At 42.6% G+C, this 19,880-nt stretch overlaps 1 protein-coding gene across 2 annotated transcripts; it reads left to right on the top strand.

The window, feature by feature from the left end:
- Window positions 1-12,034: 12,034 nt before the first annotated feature.
- On the top strand, window positions 12,035-19,668 carry LOC104340159 (cytochrome P450 2H1). Of its 2 annotated transcripts, XM_086467103.1 has the most exons (9): window positions 12,035-12,214; window positions 13,652-13,814; window positions 14,672-14,821; window positions 16,597-16,757; window positions 17,127-17,303; window positions 17,741-17,882; window positions 18,177-18,364; window positions 18,852-18,993; window positions 19,487-19,668. In XM_086467103.1, the coding sequence occupies exons 1-9, from the start codon at window positions 12,035-12,037 to the stop codon at window positions 19,666-19,668; spliced, it is 1,485 nt and encodes a 494-aa protein (XP_086323229.1). The 2 variants fall into 2 exon arrangements, with proteins under 2 accessions (XP_086323229.1, XP_086323230.1); XM_086467104.1 differs by lacking the exon at window positions 17,127-17,303.
- The last annotated feature ends 212 nt before the right edge of the window (window positions 19,669-19,880 follow it).

Below are 19,880 nucleotides of genomic sequence, written 5' to 3' on the forward strand. Positions count from 1 at the left end.
CATATAAGGCTGCTGCAGTGAGATTGGCACAGCTCCACATTACCTACCACGCGCTGTGTCTGACACCCACTGTCAGCCCAGCAGCTTGCTGCTGCTGCAACAACACTGAGCCGGTGTTTGGCACAAGCTAGTTGCAGAGCATCCTGCGGCTTTCCACACTGAGGGAAAATCATGTGGTGCTTCATGCTAAGAGCAGGTAGACGATAGTTTCTAATGCTGAATACTTCTGAATAACCATGCGGGCAGGCCATGAGTCCAGCAAAGAGCTACCTCTCTGGGATAACAGGCCAGCACTTGGCCAAATCACACCCCAGCAGCAGGATGTGGGTAAGCATCACTTTTTCTCTCCTCTCTCAAAAGGGAATTGGAGGATGCTGGGCTTGCAGCAGTGCCTTCTTGTGTTGACACACAGGACTATGACCCTGTTTAGTCTGGGAGAAAAGCCCTAGAGGACTCCTTCAGCCACATTTACAACATTGTTCTAGAGTTAGACCCTGATCTCCCACTGGCTGCTGGCAACATGTTGAACCCTGGTGATCCTGCCCAAGTCCAGCTCTTAGAAGGGAACGATCTTTATTTCCCCAAGCAAGACAAGTGGGGAGAGACAGTTTATGAGTTTGAGGCAAAAAGAGGAATACATAGGAGCCCAGACATTTCCAGAAGGCTGGATGGTATCGTGATACTGGCATTAAAAGAAAGCAAGATGTTGGACCTCTGCAAATCCCTGATTCACGGCAGATGAAAATCCCAGCATGGACAGTACCAGCCAAGAAAGCACACTGGGATCTCATAACACTCAGAGGAGCCTGAACACCTTATATAATCACTGGTGGGACTGAACAGCAAAAGGACATCCTCTCGCCTGTATCCTCCCATTTTGTTCAGAAATTATTAACAAATTAGCCAAGCAGAAGCAGTTGTTAATTTCTCAAAATAACACAGTATCAGTTAACACAGAGGATTCAGCCAATGATGGTTTTGGTTTTGGTTTTGGTTTTGGTTTTGGTTTTGGTTTGCCACAGGGCACCTACCCCCCTTTCAATGGGCTGTTTAAGAATGACCTATTTCCAAACACTGTTCCACACTATTTCTTTTCTGGTAAGGAAAATGCATCAGTGGCGGGCAGGAACCCAGCCACCTCCCATAAACTACCTCCATGACTGTACTGCAAGGAAAGGACTTCACTTCTGTTCACTTTCAAAAAGCATTTTTAATATTAACATATGAGTACATGGCCTTTAGAAATAGAACTGACTGATTTTGTTTACTGAAACACAATCATGATAACAAACAGGGTTGGTTGGTTTGTTTTCAAAAAATTGTTGGTGGATTTGAGTGAAAACTAGAATACAAAACCAGAATTTACTTACTGTTGGAGAGTTATGGTTCTGTCACCATACTACATCAACTTTGTCATTAGATGAATTAAGCACATCCTAAATTGTACAGCAACACACAGCTGGAAATGTGTGCGGAATGAGTGTAAGAGCCAGCAGCCAAGCCTGGGTCAGATGAATGCTCCATCTGTGCCAAAGCTTGTCTAACAGTGGCTGGGAGTGCGTGAGTATGTGAATGTGTATGGCACACAGTTCTGGCTGCTTGCAACATACTCTGTACTGACAGTCAAAGAGACAAAAAGGTGGCGTTTGGGAGAGAGGAGAAAGCTTTCCTCACCCCTCCAGTCACAGCCCTTGATGAGGATGAGGAGAAGACTGAGCTTTCGAGAGGGACTGTAGCAAGAATTTCAGTTGCCTAACTCTTGATGGGATTAATTTGTTAGTCCATGAGATTAAGGGTGTGATTCTTGGATTGAACAGGAGACCAAGTGCTGCTTGGCATTAGATGGCAGTACTGAGAACTGGCCTGAAGGATAAATTGCTGTCTGGCCTGCTTGTCTTAGGGGCAGTCTGTTGAACAGAAGGAAAAATTTGTGGGTCTTCAGTGTTAAAACTGTGTAGGCATTCAGCTTCAACGAGCGCAAAATGATCAACCTCTTTGTACAATTTCTCTGGCAAGGAGTATATGACATTTAGCACAAGCTCTAAACAAACATCACACAGACTTGCCCAAATTTCTGTAGCCTTGCCGTACATGTGTTGCATATATCCCAATGTTGCAGGCTGAAATATGTCAGATATGGTCCATGTGACCCTCCTCTGCTGATGTAATCACATTGTACGTGGCCCATTAGGTTGTACAACACATTGCCCTCACTGGGGCAAACAATGTGTTCAGCTAGAGGCCTGGGAAGAAAGAGGCTCTGCAGAGCATCTGAGAAAGCAGCTAGTTTGCAGCACCTTGCCCACTCCAGCACAAAACTTTCCTTGGTGAGCAGCAATCTAGAGGGATTGCTTTGTGTACTATGATGATTTGAACCCCATCAGCTCTCATTGGGTCTGGGATAAATGAACCAGCACTAGAAAAGGAGTGGAGGAATGTCCCAGACCACCACTAGCTCATCTCTCCCGGTCTTAGGGACTCCTACCAAATGGCCTGTCACAGAGGTTACAGATCTCTGGACCCCAGCTTTCAAAGTGACAGTTATGGTGACTTGTGTCTCTGGATAGTAAGGGGAACGAGGAGTCCTTCCACTCCATTTATCCTTGCTCTGTGCTCCCTCCACTGAGGTCTCTTGCTCAGGCTGGGAGATTGGGCCAATCCGTGATTACACAATGACACAGGACTTTTCCATATAGAGCAAACAAATCTCCAGCAGTGCTGTGCAGCACTCCAGAAGTATCCTGTCATGATGTATCTTGCTGCATCTGCAGGACCCTGTCTCTGCAGGTCCTTGTGGGTATTGCTTCTCTTTTAAGAGGGGAAAAATGTGGCATATATGTAGCATCGTCTTTGTGCAGTGCCATCTGTCACAGGGGCTTCTTTTTATTTATGGTTTTGGTTTGGGAATTAAAAATGTTTGGAGTCTTCAGGGAGCAAAAAGAAGGATAAGAAAAGCAAATATTTGTAGCATGACTGATTGGACTGGTGTTGGTGCACTGCAAGGAAGGCCTTCCTCTGTATAACTGGAGGTAGAACAACAGCCTACTGACATCACTCCAAGGTCTCCCAAGTCAATGCAAGACAATATTGGAAGAAAATTCTCAGGCAGGGCTCCTTAAAGGTTTTTTTCCTGCTGTAGACCATTTGCTGTAGGTGCGTGACTTAGTCTACCTTTCTTTAGAGCTTGTGACATTCTGCTGCCAGCCTTAAAATGAAGGGAGGAAAAAGTAGTTAACTGCAGAGGTTACCCTCAGAGTGATACGGTCGCTTGGTTCCTGTTAGGTTTATAACTCTACCTTTAGAACTGAAAAACGTCTCAGTACAAATATTTGTGGTTTTATTCCTGTAGTCATCAGTGGAGTGATTACAAATGAGCATTTATGGGTGTAGTTAATCTCACCTATGATGACAATCTCAACCCCAAAACACACCTGTCTGACCCCATTAACTCTAGTGGGCATGTAGGCAATCATCTGGGATGCAGATGCATTGGCTGTGGAGCATGTTATTTTAATTTTTGAGATATAAGAAAAAGACCACATTTTTTTGCCAGTGGAGGGTTGAGGAAAAAATGGAGAGAGGTGAGAGGAGAAGCATATAAAGAAAGGAATTCGTATTGCTTTTTTGATTCTTCTTCCTTTTTTTTTTCCCCCAAAAATTTACTTAACCCAGCACAGCCATAAGCAATTTATCAGATTATCACACTGATAGGGCGAGGCTATATATCCACGACACCAGTAGGTGACAAATTTCTATATATATCAATAAAACATTACATGAAAAAACAATGGCTGAGGCAAGTAGCTTAAAATACTTTTAAAATTTGTGTACTATGGTCACGAATTATCCAGATAGCTGTATTTGTTTCTATAAACACATGCTGTATCATCTTATCTAAGTTTGTTTGTTACTTTCAATTGCTCTTTACATCAGCCAAGATTTATTTCCCTTTGTGGCAGAAGGGGAAATGCCTCACAGGTGCCTCCTTGACCTTTGTAAATCCCTACTTCTTCCTCCTCTGTAGCCCATAGTCCCCTTCAGGCTCTCAGAACTGGAGCCGCTGCCCTGCTCCAAGAGACCTGCTGTTCACTGTCTGCACCCTCATCCTGCCTTGATTCTGCCACATATTTTCTTTTAATCCTCTCTGCCTGCTGCCCCCAGATAGTTCCTGCTTACTGACCAGGTTTTTGTGCTGAGGTTACCTGCTAGCAGCACTCCAAGACCTCTGCATCTGACACATCTCCTTCAGGGAATGACGACAGACCTACGCTGCTTGGAGCTGCTTTCCTGGGCTCATATTTTACCTAAAGCCCCCTCTCCTCTTGGCCTCCAAGTATGTAGTCTATGAGCCACTCAAAATTCAGGACCTGCAGTTAGTGGTTGGGCTGACGATTTTCTGCCTTAATGGCTCATTTTCCCAAAGGCAGCAGAGTGCAATCTGCAAAATACTTACAGATGAACCCATGGAAAGCAAAACAAATTACTCTGTCTCCAATAGTGGACCAAACCACAATGTCATAGGGACAAATTCAGTCTTGAGGCTAGGGCTTTGGGAAGCTCAACTCAGACTTAGGAAAAATACTCTATTATATAAAAAGAAGGTAGTAATGTTCCTTTATTTTTTTTTTCTTTTTCAATTTTTCCTTTATTAAGGCTGAAATACTTTCAGGCAAGCCTTTGCTCTTGCTTGATCTATAGATCCCCTCAGGTACACCTGGATCAAATAGTAAATATTACTCCTTCCTTAATATGTTTTAGTCTGAAGAGTCAATGTACCTTTACATTGAAAGGTACATTGAAAGAGGTCATGGCAGTTCACTTTTCATTTTCTATGAAAGCTGTTTAGAAAGCCTGACGTTGTACCCTTTCAGCTGATGCCAGGATTAACTGAGTTCATTAAGAAACATTTAACCAACCCATTTGCACTGATTGATCAAATATCCTTCTTGCCATGTCCTTGTGAAATATCAGATAAGCTGTGCAACGTGTATGGTTAGTTCTTATTTATAATTTGTTTTGCTTCCAGCAGCTGTATCATCTGAGCTATTGAATACTAACAGAATGTATTGTACTGTACCACATGTGATCACAGTGCATCTTTTACCTTAGCACTACTGGGAGATTTACTTCAGTTGATAACTATTTGAAAGTCACACAGGGAGAAGGCAGTGGTACATACCCAGATTTTTTTGACAGTTTTTTGTTGAAATGTACATATATTTTACACCTCTTAAGTCGGGAAAATAAATCATAGTTGATGTTTTCCTCTTCCACTATTACAAATGAGTTTAAGCCAAAGGATAGAGGATACCTTTCATGTTTATGAGAGAGAATGCGTTAGGCACCATTATTTCCAGAGGAGGTGACAAGTGCAGAAGATGATGAGGAGATGGGCCACCTTTCACACTTAAGGGAGGCAGGGATGAGAGCTGCAGCAGAAGAGTGTTTATGTGGGCCTTGTTCACCCAGTGGTCCCCCACATGAAGCCTGTAGTGGGGAGGACTGGGAGAGCTTGTTACATGCTTTGGCTGTGGCATGGGATGAAAGAATCAAGACACGAACCTGGACAGCAGCCACAGAAGAGAATGGTCCCTGTGGGCTCTGAACCAATTACTATCAAACATTAAATTAAACTCAAATACAATGATTAGCTTAGAAAAATCTCACCTCAGCATGAAGTACGCACATGTTTTGCTTTAATCAGGTGAACTCTGGCTCTGGTCCATTGACAAGTTCATCTTTTATGTTACCTTTCAAGCTGCTGCTACCCAGGTACCGCTTGTGAGTTCATGCAAGTTCTTGTTTGTCGTGGAGTGCAGGTCATGAACGCTGCATTGGTTCACCATTTGCTGCCAGAGCATTTCATGGCTGATCTCCACCGTGACGAGTAGAAAAGACATCTCAGAAACTCCCTCTCAAACCTGCATCTCCTTTTCCCTCTGTTACCATGTGGCTGGTGTAGGCCCTCACACAGGGAATGACGGGGTCTTTGGGCAATGCAACCACCGCTCCTCCTTGTCTTACCTGTCGCTGTCCTTGTACACCACAGCCCCCCTGCACGTTCACCGGTTTGGCACTGACTTCTACAGAGAAAGGTCCCTCCCAGGCAGTGCCCTTCACTCTGTCCTGGACTCTCTGCACTTCTCTTTGATTTGTAGTATATTAAACACACTTCCCTCACTTTCTTCCATTTTCTGACATGGCCCCTATTTCTCAATTTATTCTATATTTCCTCAGTTACCATTCAGAGTAGGGAAACGTGATTCACACTTTTACTGCACTTGCTGTATCTTGGCATGGTTAGGAGAAAGGCCTGATACTAATACCTGTAAACTTGAATTTAAAATGCTGCCAGTTTCTGGAGTTTTCTCCATTTGAAACCTAGCCTCCCAAATGATAAGAAAACATGTAAATCCATCTGTGGGAATGAGAAGGATCATCCAGGCTGATGAGAAGGATAGCCAATAGTGTGTTCTCCTGCAGACATCTGTGTTATTATTGTGCTAGGGGTTTCTTGTACGATATCGAGGAAATTGCTACAGCCTGTCTTTCTACTCAATCAACAGGAAGATGGTGTCACCATGGTGAAGAATCCTCCTCCACCACCATCCTCCTGCTAGAACTGTCCAGTGTTTTGGATGCATGATTTCTCATCTGTTTTCTTTAGCACTGTAGTTACTTGATACTACGAAGAGTAGCCAAAGGTTTTGTTACTTCATGATTGCTGAATTTTTCTTGAATTTTAAATTGTCAGTTGGTGAATTTTTCCATCATTTTTCTTTATGATATGCACTGTTTTCAGAACATACAGACTATCAGCAAGTTATATGTTTCTATGGTTTTTTGCAATGATGATAAGCAACTTCTTAAAGTTGCCGGATGCCTCTAATTATAGCCCTAGGCCGAGTTTCAGCAGGTCTATGTTCAGGTCCTGTTAGTACTGCAGATTCCCTGCTCAGCCTTTGGAAAGGTATGCTGAGCACTCTTCGCCATGATGATGGTGTTATAGTTGAGGACAGCTGATAAATTTGCCCCTTCACTTCTTTATCTCCCAGGGATGGACTTTTCAAATGACCTGCTGTACACTGTGGTGCAGCTGGTTCAGGAGAAGCTCCACTGACCATGCAGACATCTGGGAGCAGCAATCTCAGGATATCTGCTAAGCTCTGACAGCTTCTTTGAAATTTGGTAGCTTTCACTTCTGTGTTTCTCTTTACCATGTATAGCACTGGGACTGACTTTTCCCATTTCCTGACTTTTTTTTGCCTGGCTTGGGGAAGTGCCTGCTCTTTCTTAACGCTGACTGTAATCTAGGGCTAAGCATCTTGGCTTTATTCAAAGATGATGGCATATAGCAGCAACATAGCGATTTACTGTTGGTGGAGTCACAGTACAGGTCACATGAAGGCTGTTATCAGCTTAATTTCCTTGCCCTTTGGAAGACTAAACAAACAATTTGCCATATATTGCAAATGACTAATGAACTTCATTGTCTTCAACCTTTTTCAGCTGAGTTATGTTTTGGGTCTAGTGAGTTCATACATTAATATTTAACGAAGCTTTTTGAGCTAGCAGGTCAAATGTAGTTTCTGTGATCTGAAAACTAATGATGTGGTTTGTACCCTATCTCTAGTACTACCTGTGTAGCATGTTACAAATATGACTGTTATACAAACAGTTGAATGCTGAAGTTGTCACTGAACCTTAATACCTGCTGACCATGGCAGATTCTTTGTCAAATTGCTGCCAGAAATAAGGCAAAGGTTGATATTGTGATTTTCTACAGGACACTAAGGAAAGGCCTATCTGAAAGCATAAAAGTTTAGTAGCTGAGATGTTGTTATTCACAGCAGAACAGGCAAGACGATTTCCACAGGCTACTCTGCTAACCCACTCAACGAAAATGTTCAGTGAAAAGTCACATTGTAACGTTAAGGACATAGGAGCCCGAGGATGGATGTACTGGATCATGACAATAGGCAAACCAGCCCAGAATCCTGTTCAATAGTGGCTTAAAAATGAGTTCCCAAGGAAGAGAATAAAAGCATGACAACCACAGGGGCATATGCTTTCAGATTGCTCCAGTCTCCAGTGATTCCAGAGCTATCAGTGTACCCTTTGAGTACCCTCAATGGATTTTTCTCCCATGAATTTGTCCAATTACTTCTTGCACACATACATCTTGCTATGTACAAACACAGGTGGATCCCAGGAGCCAGCCCATACATGCATGCCACTAGGCAGGCCCAGCAAAGCAACAGAAGACATTCAGAGGAAGGCCTGGATTTTGTAAGATTGGTTCATACAGTGGCATCCCACCCTGTCAATTTGAGCTCGAATTCACAGGTGGAGCCAGAGAATGGTGCCATTTCATAACAAGAGCAGAGGCCCCAGCATCTGCTTTCATACCACACTGGGAAGAAAGCAGAGTCTTTCAGGTGCTTCTTGTGTATCAGAACTGTATCAGGATGAGTCTTTCATACTCAAATAAGCCTTTCATACTCAAATAATTCCTGTCTTTCTGTCATCAGTGACGACCCGAGACCTTTGGCAGTTAAATCTCTTCCCAGTGAGACTCACGGATCCCTCCAAGCAGTTCTGGCTTTATCCCAACACCATTTTGAAACCCTTCAGGGATTATGCGAGTAATTAGGTAAAGAACAAAAGAAACATGTCTAGATGTGGGAGTGATGCTGCAAGCAAAGCCATGCTTTTCCAGTGCATTAGGCTTCACAGCAGTCGTTCACCCTCAGGGCTACCAATAGAGGAATGCAAGACACCTCATCTGCAAAAGTAAAGGAAAAGAAAATGCAAACAACTTCAGTGTTTCCCTGATGACAATAAAACTGACTGTTCTCAGCAATGTAATCATCCCTCCAGAAATGGCCTAGAAGGTTCCTCTCAGTTTCACTCATCTGCCCACTTCTGGTTTTAAATGCCCTTGGGTACAGTATTCAGAGCAGTGCCGTTGTAGCAGAATTTGCTGAATTTGTTGCTGATAAAGAAGATCATTAGGACCGGGAGAGATGTGCAGGGAACTAGAGTCATCTGCCTCCAAACAGATCCCTAGCAGTCAGACATGTAAATCTGTGTAAGTCCCCTGAGGCTCCCTTTGTAGTCAAGGGAAACAAATAAACTTCTTCAGTGACTGACTCATTTCACACTAAACTAGGTGAATAAGAAAACGCAGATGACCCATTCTCTGGAAGTATTGGTGTTCTCCACTAGGGGAGACTAGCTGAATTGTGCGCCCACCGTTTTAATACCTAAATTTATGTGGGAAATGTTTCTGTCCTTGCTGCTGTAGAATCTGCTAGTCCTCAGCTAACTGGGCTAAAGATAAAATCTGCCCGTTCTTTAAATGCCACTTTGACAGCTCAGTAGAAAACAAAGTCTGGTGTTCACAGTGTATCTGGCTATTTTTGTGCACACGAAAGTGCAGATGTAAGCACTCAAAACCTGATTGAACCAATGTGGACTCAAGTTCCAAGCCAATCAGTTGGTGCAGGAAGGAAAATGCCTTTCACAGCCTATTGCCATTACCTGAGAGACAAATAAGAGACTTAGATATATATAAAAGAAAATATATCTATAGAGAAAGAAGTTGTATAAGGACATAAAAGAATATATCTGTTTTAACACTTCCTTCCAGTGTCTCACACCACCTAAGGGGTCAGTATCATTTTGGCTATGTATCTCAAAAGAAGTAATGGGATGGGCTGAGTGTTGGCGGGTGGCAGAGCCTGTTCCACTTTCTCAGAGGAACTGAGATAGTCCCTGATGTGGTTGTTTAGGTGGTATCTGTCTCATCTGACATTAGTTGACCGAAAGCCTGGATGAGCTCCCTGTCTAGTGTGTGGAGAGAAATAGGCACTGCCAGAGGACACTGACACCCATTTAATGCTCACCCGCTATCAAAAGGTGCTGGACAGAGACCCGGCTGTCTGAGGCGAAGAGCAGGAGAGCGGTCAGAGTGTGATCGGAGCCTGTGGGGTGACAGGGGAGGGCTCTTCTGTGGGGCAAGATCTACCCAGGAAGCATAGAAATGGGGACTTCTCACCCGTGCTGGGGACCTGGGGCTGTAAACCACAAAGCTTCTCAACAACAGGGGGAAAAACAGAAAAGGAAAAAAAAAAAAACCATCACCCAACAACTTGTTTCAAACGCAGCCATCCAGGGAGATTTGCTACAGAGCAACTCTGTTTGACCCACTCCATTTTACTTGCCAGCATTATCCACTGCATCATCTTTGAGTACCAGTTGCATAGACAGGAAATATGTGATCGTTATTAATCTGAGATAGTCATGAAAATAATATCCTTTGGCACTGATTCTCATTCAGAGTGAGTTTAAGAGTACCTTCATGTCTCTTTCTTATTGCACAGATTTCCTTCAGTGATGAAACTAATTTTTTCTTTTTTTTATTCCAGTAATCTTCCCATTCCCTTCCTTAAGCTGCAGTGTTATCAGCTTCCATTCTCTACACCCCATGTCCTCTTCCCTTGTTTATTTGTCTTCCCACTGGGGCTTCACTGGGTCTGAATTAACATTGCTTTAGGTCTATGACATGACTCACAAAACTCAAGTTTAATAACATTCATTAACCCTAATAACCAAAGGGTAATTCATGCTCTTGACACCTAAACAATGTCAGAAAGTAAGTATAATTTTGCACTTACTAAATTCCTTTTTCTCACCTTGTACCTACTTCACTGGTTTACTGCGCTACAGGTTTCCTGAAACCTGAGCTAATGCTATTTGGTAATTATGTGTCTAGTTCAGGAAAGGTGTACCTGTTATCCAGACTCCTTTGCATACCTGCTTAGTTTTAAGAACACACCATCCACCCAGCCCTGGCCAGCAGCAAGCCTGAGTGCCTGCTGAATGTGCAGCCCATTCCACATCTCCTTGTACAGTGATGTTTCCTCCAAGGTTCCCTGACTTGCTTTAGTCATCTTGCTATAACTACCATGTTCAAACGTGCTCCAAGAGAGGATCAGTATCTCCTTACATAAGGTCACATAAAAAGGAAACACACAGCCTAATGCCACGCCTTGTAGTTGGGGCTGGGTAGAAAGTAGGGGAATGGCAGGGGAGGCACATTAGACCCAAGAGGCTGTAGGAGTCTGAGTACAGTGTTTACAGTAGACCACTAGTACTTTACGGACACTATGTGTGATGTACAGACGAGTTTTGGCAACAAAGTCCTGGGATCAGCTCTTCGGTCTCAGGTGACTGAATCACTACTCTGCTCTATTTCTCTGCCAGAAAACATACATAGTTCTCACCCTGTTTGTAGGGTTTTGGATTCCTGTGGTGAGGAGGAGTGGGAAGCATAAGATTCAATTTAAGATTTTACATTGTATTAATCACTCAGTATTAATTAAACCAGTCATTCTGTTAAGCTGTGTTCAGGGTGCCTTTACCTTTCATGGATCTTCACACGTCCTATGGATTTCCAATTAGTTTCTAGAAACATCAGAAAGGAGACTGCAGGTTGCTGTAGGATTTGTGGTTTGGGGACAACCTGTGAAGATGCAAATGCTGTGGATAGTATGGTTCGTCTGGTTAAAATATCAGATTAGGACAAGATGAGTGTATCCCTCAAAATCTGGAAGTGTGACAATTGCATAATTTCATTCCAGAAATGAAGGTGAAATGCCTAGGAAGAACTTGGAGTCGTGTCCTTTTTCAATGACACCACCTTCCTCTACTATGCTTATATACTAGAGTGGCTGACAGATGTCAATCTACGCACGAGGGCAAAACCATGATTTCCTCAGTCTTACATAAACCCAGAGGAACACAAGATGGCGAGGCAAAAAAATCAATATGCAAACAATGACTTCATCTCTAGTTTGTTCATTCTTATCTTGAGCAGATTAATAAGTAATCTCATATCTCAGCAGGAATAGGAAGGCACTATTGGTTAATTTAATCCATGTGCTTTGGTATCACAGCATATAAACAAGCATGGATTTACATATGCAACATCAGGCTCTTCTGACACTTGACTTCTCTTCCTCAGCCCACCATGGAGCTCCTGGGAATGACCACTATTTTCTTGCTGGTCTGCCTCTCGTGCCTTCTTCTGTTTGCCACATGGAGAAGTATATCACAAAAAGAGAAGCTGCCTCCTGGTCCCACCACACTCCCTGTTGTTGGAAACTTGTTCCAGATGAACCCATGGAACTTGCCTGAAAGCTTCAAGAAGGTAAGGCACTGTCTTCTTTCCTATGTTGTCTCCATTGCATACAGAACAAAGTCTGGTCTAGACTGTCTCAGCTTAATTCACAAGCTTAATTTGCATTGACTAAATGTCAGACTCGAACAGAAACAAATTGTTTCCCAGAAATACGTGCTTCTGAATTCTATATATTGCAATAATCTGTATATCTAAGTCTATATCTTAAGTCTATATATTGCAAGTCTGAGTCTATACATTTGCAATTATTAATGATGAGTCCTTTGCTGACCTCCCAGCAGTACTGCTAATTGCAGTGGATCGGCAATCAGGACACTGATGCTACTGCGATATTCAGTATACTCCTCCTGTGCCCAACTCCCCACCACACTGGCAACGCAGCCTGGCCCTTTTTTGGGGAGGACCCTCCTCCATTTTTCTGCCGCTCCTCCCTAGCAGATAGGTAGGATCTTGTGGGAGCAGAAGCAGTAAGTGAAGGGGTTGAAGAAAAAAAGTTTGGAGGTGAATTGTGCTGTCCGTTCCCTCCTCTGGCTGATGTCACCCCTCTGACAAACAGAACCTGGGTGTGGCAAGGTCTGGGAGGGGACAGGTGGAAGGAGTTCAGCTGGAGTGCCTGTTCCTTATGGGACTGTGAGGGAATGGTGACAGATGGATGGGAAGGGCAGGTGTCCCTGTGATTTTCAGAGCAAAATTTTGGCGATGGCCAACATCACCACGTGTATCGTCAGACACACACATACCTGTATGAGCTCCTTTTTGCCTTGGTGCTTGCAAACGTTGAGAACCATGAGCACCCTCAGGCATCCTGCTTTGCTTCAGAGCACTAGGTGATACAGTTTCCCACAATAAGAAAAAAACGTGTGACTATATCTAGTTTGGTCTTAAAAAGTGAACACGAGGAGAAGCATTCCAGGTCAAACTAAGTAGCCCAGGAATCTTTCTGCAATTGTAGCCAAAAGCAGATACCTGGGAAAGAGTACATGATTAGTGCAAGGATGCAGTGACTCTCTGCTGAGATACTCACCCGGTTTCCAGAGTCTGTGGCCCAGGAGATTTTAGAGGTGACTGTGGTATGTTTGTGCTCAAAAACCCTTTAGGCACTTGCTTTTATATAAGTGTATATAATTGCTTTTTGAGCCCATGTAAACTGTTATCCACTCTGACCTGTAGAAAGCCATACCAGACAATTTTGCCAGCCCTATGAAGAACTATTTTCTTTTCTGGGATTTGGACTTGACACCTCACCATTTCTATTCATATCCTCTTATTTCTTGTACAATTCTCTCTTTCCCTGGCTGTAATTCACAGCTGAAAGATGTCTGCATTGCTGCTAATCAAGGCCATGTCTCAGCAATCCACGTCACCCCTCAGACCCCTTTGCTACAAACTTCTTTTCACATCGTGAACATTCAGACATGTTGTTCTTTGTGTTTCTCTTTCCTACAGCTCAGCGAAAAGTACGGTCCTGTCTTCACAATAGATTTAGGCCCACAAAAAGCTGTGGTGCTGCATGGCTATGATGCTGTGAAAGAAGCTCTGATTGATCAGGCAGATGACTTCAGTGGAAGAGGCAATCTACCACTATTTCAGAGACTCTTCCAAGGCACAGGTGTGTCCCTGGTAATGTTAGCTTACAAAGCTGATACACCCAGTGCTTCAGGATCCCAGCTGAGAGGGCAGTGGAGGAGGGAATGGTGGATTTCATTTACTACTTTCATGTATACGAATTAGCAATAAAAGACTAAAAGCCCAACTCATTACTTGGACCCCTGAGTAAACTGGACCCCTGGAGAACTGTTTAAGGTCACAGGCTGGCTTCAGTGAGTGCCTTTCTATTTTCAGCATCCTTCAAATTCTGGATAAAATTTTGTTCATTGAATGTGCCTCTAAGATCTTATGCTTATTCTCCCATTTCTGAAAATACTGGCAATATACATACAGCTAAGAACCAGCAAAAGTAAAGTCCACAGCACAACAAATACAAGATAATATAGGCTGTCCCAGTAAGGGACACATTCAAGATTAAGCCCTGAGCTTATTCACCAAGGCAGTTCCAAGTATGGCATTTATCTGGGTAAATAGTACCTATTCCATGGTGCTATAGTACAGTATTAATGGCATTGTCAATAACGATACGCTGCGTGAAGGTACATAGCAGAACATTTGAGCAGTTATGCCACGTGCCTAAGGCCAAGATCAATTCAGTACCAGTGTTACCTTCTTATTTACATCCTAACATAGTTTTTCTTACTCTGGGAATAAACTCAGTTTTACTCAAAGTGCTCTGATGGGTTGCATTTGTCACCTCCAGAACTGCAGAGAAATTACATTTTTGCGCATATAGCAATTGCAGCATAACTCCACAGGGAGGTGTCTTTGCATGTTGAGAACTTACTGTGTAGATCCCGTTCAAGGAAAAAAAAACTCTGTTTCCTCATGGAGGTCTATTTTTCCTTCCTGTGTCAGGCATTGTGACCAGCAATGGGGAGACCTGGAAGCAGCTCCGACGATTTGTGCTCACCACCTTGCGGGATTTTGGGATGGGGAAGAAGGGCATCGAGGAGCGAATCCAGGAGGAAGCTCATTTTCTGGTGGAGAGGATCAGGAACACACACGGTAGGACATGGACTTTGCCTGCTGGAACTCCCTGCACATCTGCAATGAGACGATGAGTGGTGTAGGGCTGCTTCACCAAATCTATGACCCAAGAAGTGGGCATGTGGCTGCTGTTGCTGCTCCCTGCTCCAATGGGCAAAGTTATCACTGCTGGGAGTGGGTCAGTCAAAGGCACTGTAACAGTATGGAGGGATAAATGTAGGAGACTGCTGTTGGAAAGCATCCTTTAACCTGTTCTGCTTGAGGAACAAGACAGTAAGTGGCAAAGGGAATGGCTTGGCCCCAAAGCCCAGGTTTTGGTGGAATTCAGCCATAGACACAGGGCTGGGCACTGCCAGGTAACCAAGCAACATGCACGTCCTTGCTTTGTCTCTCTAAGTAAATGGATCTTGAAGAAGTGGGTGACCAGAGAACTCATTTACAGATATTTGGGGTTGGGTCCAGTCCATCTGAACACTAGCCAATACCTCCCAGTATTGGTGGGGGCATGCAATGGGAACAGGGCCTATAGGCTGCTTTTGAGGGCAGGGCATAATGTAGCCCCCTTGGTTTCAACCTAGAAATGCGTATTCCAGTAGTATGTAAGACAATGTTACTTCTAAGTACTTGGGCTGAGAGTGGCACAGTACCAGCCTGCATCACAGGCTTCCTTTCCACAGCCAGCCTTCAATGTGTGCTTATTCTGCAAGGGGAAAAAAGCAGACGGCTCTAAACAGACGGTGAAGCATTGCTGTTTCCCATGAGCCACTAGAAAAATCTGTCTGGCTTCATAGATAAACATTCCTGCCACAAATCAGAGAAAACACTCTCACCTGCATTGCTCTTATGCTTTCACTAGCATGGTAATATGGTATTTCCTGTGCCCTACTGCAAGCCTCCATCTCTGGCTCACCTTGTTATGGCATTTTTTACTGTGTACTAAAAGGCTTTGCAAGCAAGATATATGCAACTGAAAAGTATAAAGCCATTATTTATTCTTAATACAAATAATAAATATCTAGGACTAGTTATCTACTAGGCTCAGCATTAACATGCTCACCACCTCTGACAAGACATCTGCTGGGTCTTCAATGGCCAGAGAGTCATCTGTCAGGAAGAGATGGGCTGGTGCTGTTGCTCCTTGGAACAGGCTGATCCTCAATGCTGCCAAGTTGCCATTTTCTGACTTTTAGTGTTTCATATCTTTTCATGTTGTTGTTTCTCCTCTTGAAACCTTGAGATGTACTCTATGACTGTCTGCAATTATACCTTTCCTTTCTTTCTTGGGTTTAATCTCACTTTTTTCTCGCACCGTAGCTCTCTTAGAAGCTTATGCAGCTGTGCTAATTCAAACTAGACTTTGATCACAGGCATTTGAACCCCTAGGGGAGGGTTATACAATTGATGTTACATTAAGAGAGTTCGTAAACAGGATGCAATAACCTAGAGACATGGCTTAGGTAAAGACCTTATGGTTTAATTGGGTTTTGGTGGGAATCTTTAGACCGTTTCTAATAAACAGTCTATAAGGCAGACAGGTGTGTGTCAGCTGAAGAGGAACCAAGACCAGTGTTCTGCTGAGAACAGGACAAAAGAGATAGTTAAACCATTCAAACAGGGAAATCAGTTCACTTCAAGTAGGGAAGAATACGTTGGACAAGCCCTTCCCCATCCTTTCAAAGAACTGCAAAACTCTGGGTCTCAAGAGGATGTGAACGTCCCTGTAGCGTCAGAGGAGGGGATGATGCCTGAGATACTGAAAGCAAGATATCATTGTTGTTTTTTTGTGGTTGCAGAGCAACCCTTCAACCCCGGCACCTTCTTGGTCCACGCTGTTTCCAACATCATCTGCTCAATCGTCTTTGGGGATAGGTTTGACTACGAGGACAAGAAATTTCTAAATTTAATTGAGTTGCTAGAGGAAAACAACGAACTCCAGAACTGTATACAAGCACAGGTGTGTACAGTTTTAGTTAATTAATAGATTTCTTAATTATTCTATTATTTTATTAATGAATATTTATTCGTGTTATTAATTTTTAATTGGACTGGATTTTCCCAAATTTGGAGACATTTTTGGAAGCCAAAAAGGCAGTTAAATAACCAACTCCTGTTGTTTCTTCTTACCTTATGGAACTGCCATTGTATGTCCAAAGAATGATATCATGGCAGAAGTGGCAAGTAAAAGGCATTAAATCCAGCTGAATAATAAAGGCCTACTGTTCCAAAACAGCTCGGTTGCTCAATTTTTATAGTTACAGATAGGGGAACATTTTATTGTACCCACATGAATCAGAATGTGCTTTCCATCGTTTTATTTTTACAGTTATACAATTTCTTCCCAACTGTCATGGAGTATTTACCTGGGCCTCATCAAAAAATGATAAAAAATCTTGAAAAAGTTGATCAATTTACTGTTGAAATCATAGCGGAGCACCAGAAAACCCTGGATCCCAGTTGTCCTCGAGATTTTATTGATGCTTTTCTCAACAAAATGGAGCAGGTAATGTTGAGTGAGAGATTTATTGGATTGTAAGAAAACCACGGCTTGAATTTCAACTTCATTTCAGTTGTGGCAGGGCACTGGGCTTTTTGCAAATACAGAGGGGAACTTGCTTTTCTTCGCACATTAACTTCATTCTATCCTCTCCATTTTCTTATCAAGGATTTTTAAACACATAATTAATAGCACTAGCCAAAGTTAGGGAAGCTGAAGACCAACCTGGTGGATGTAATTCGATGCTCTTCCTGTATTAAAAAATGTTTAATACTATTATTTAGTAAAAGTACCATAAATGCTGGTGTTCTGGAGAGTGAGTGTCATATTTTTGAAAGGACATTAGATGTGCTTAAAAACATACATTATGGGTACAGGACTTTCCTTATTAAACAAACTGCCTAGCTTTGTCATTCAAAACATTCTGTCAAATGTTCCTCCAGGAGAAAGGGAATGGTCACTCAGAATTCAATGTTGAGACCTTAAGCAGAACCACGCTTGACTTGTTCCTCGCAGGAACAGGGACCACCAGCACCACGCTGAGACATGGACTTCTGATTCTCCACAAATACCCAGAGATAGCAGGTAATAGAAAAGGAAATAAATAATTAAATACTTTTTTAATAGGTCATGGGATCAATTTAGACAATTCTTGTCACCACCACATGTGGCAATGGTCCCCTGACTAAGGAAACATGTATTTTCAGTGTGGAAATGTATATTGGTCTTAGTTCTATTCACAGGAGAGAGATACTAGTACTAAGTACATTCATATATTCCTGGTATGCTAAAAGCAAGTTTTGTTCTAGATATGGGGAGAGGTTTAGGCAAACAGATGTGGCACTTTTGTCCATTCAACACTTACTTATTTCCTAACAGAGAAAATGCAAAAGGAGATTGACAGTGTGATTGGCCGAGACCGAAGCCCCTGCATGGCAGATCGGAGCCAGATGCCCTACACAGATGCTGTGGTCCATGAAATCCAGAGATTCATTGATTTCCTTCCACTAAATGTCCCACATGCTGTGATTAAAGACACCAAGTTCAGAGACTATTTTATCCCCAAGGTCTGTTCCACTGTGTCTGAGAAACGCCATAATCTCTTGAAAACAATGATGTGTTCTATTCATTGTATTTTATTTTATTTTATTTTCAAAAACACTGAAATGTGATATAAAATTGGAATAATTTTGTTTAGAAGGGGATTCTGGAAGTTATTGAGTCCAACCCCTTGTATTTGAAAGAAAAACCCAAACTTCATCCTCTAGGTAAAGAGGGAGATAGAGCTTTCTATCTTTTTCATGTTAATGCAAGGAATCAAAGTTCAAATTTATTTGGAAGCAATATTAAATACTCTAATCAGACTCACCATTAAAATTCATTAAAAAAAAAAATCTTTGTCATACCAATGGCACACATTTTTGTTCATTAAATGCTCATTTTAAACTTCCTAAACTTTGGCTGTCCTTCTATTCAGCTCTGGGAACTTCTCAGTGCCTCTTTCCTTTAGGATGTCTCCATTTTAACTTCCTCCTCCTCTCTTTGTTATTTCAGGATACTCTAATATTCCCTGTGCTGACTCCTATCCTACATGATAGCAAGGAATTTCCAAATCCAGAAAAATTTGATCCAGGACATTTCCTGAATGCAAATGGTACCTTTAGAAAGAGTAACTACTTCATGCCATTTTCTGCAGGTAAGAACTCTTTCTATTTCAGATCCTAGACTATCCTCTCCTAGAACCTCTTTGAAGATTTTAGTGGCTCTGTCACCATGGGCCGTACACTGATGTTTGGTGATCTGCTGGAGTCACTTCTGGGCAGCTCTAACCCCTGTACTAGAGTTTCAGCTGACATCCTTCTTTAGCATACACAAAAGCTCCTCCAACGCACTCTACAAGAAGAGATGTTTGAAGCGGGACTCAGCCATGCAACTTCTCTCTCTCTCCAAACTTACCATCAAACAGCAGCAGAACATGAGAGACCGAAGCCTTCAAACTGCCTTTGCCCACTGAGCACTCTCATTCTTCTAGACACTTAGGCCCTAGTTTAATTCATTTGCTTTCCCAAAATGCTGCAGTGCTGTCTGTCCATTCTGAGATGTCTGAACTTTCATGGAACAGTGGTTAAAATAAGTTACCAGCAAAATACTCCATTGTCACCTCACTTTGTATTATTTTTCGCTTGCAGGAAAACGCATCTGTGCAGGAGAAGGTCTGGCCCGGATGGAGATATTCATATTTTTAACAGCCATTCTGCAGAACTTTACTTTGAAACCTGTTATGGATCACAAAGGCATTGACATTACCCCAATAGCCAGCGTTCTGGCAAATATGCCCCGACCTTATGAGGTCTCTTTTCTTCCACGTTAGCCAAGTGAAGACAGTTGCCAGTTCCCAAGCTCATGAAAGCTCTGGTTGAATGAAAGTCATTTCCCAGTCTGTTGAGACTGAAACACTCAGATCATTTGCTGGGTTCTCTCATGTGTGATGATAATGAAGGTTTGCGAAACTATGATTTACATTGTGAATTTATATTGTAGCACACTGAACTGTTGTTTTCTGAGATCCCAGAAGAACATCTT

Source organism: Leptosomus discolor, chromosome 6 (genome assembly GCF_034619465.1).
Source record: "Leptosomus discolor isolate bLepDis1 chromosome 6, bLepDis1.hap2, whole genome shotgun sequence".
NCBI lineage: Eukaryota > Metazoa > Chordata > Aves > Leptosomiformes > Leptosomidae > Leptosomus > Leptosomus discolor.

Coding starts and splice junctions, on each gene's coding strand:
- LOC104340159 (XM_086467103.1), top strand. CDS start 12,035: ATGGAGCTCCTGGGAATGACCACTATTTTCTTGCTGGTCTGCCTCTCG. Junction 12,215..13,651: donor TGCCTGAAAGCTTCAAGAAG/GTAAGGCACTGT, acceptor TCTTTCCTACAG/CTCAGCGAAAAGTACGGTCC. Junction 14,822..16,596: donor GAGGATCAGGAACACACACG/GTAGGACATGGA, acceptor TTGTGGTTGCAG/AGCAACCCTTCAACCCCGGC.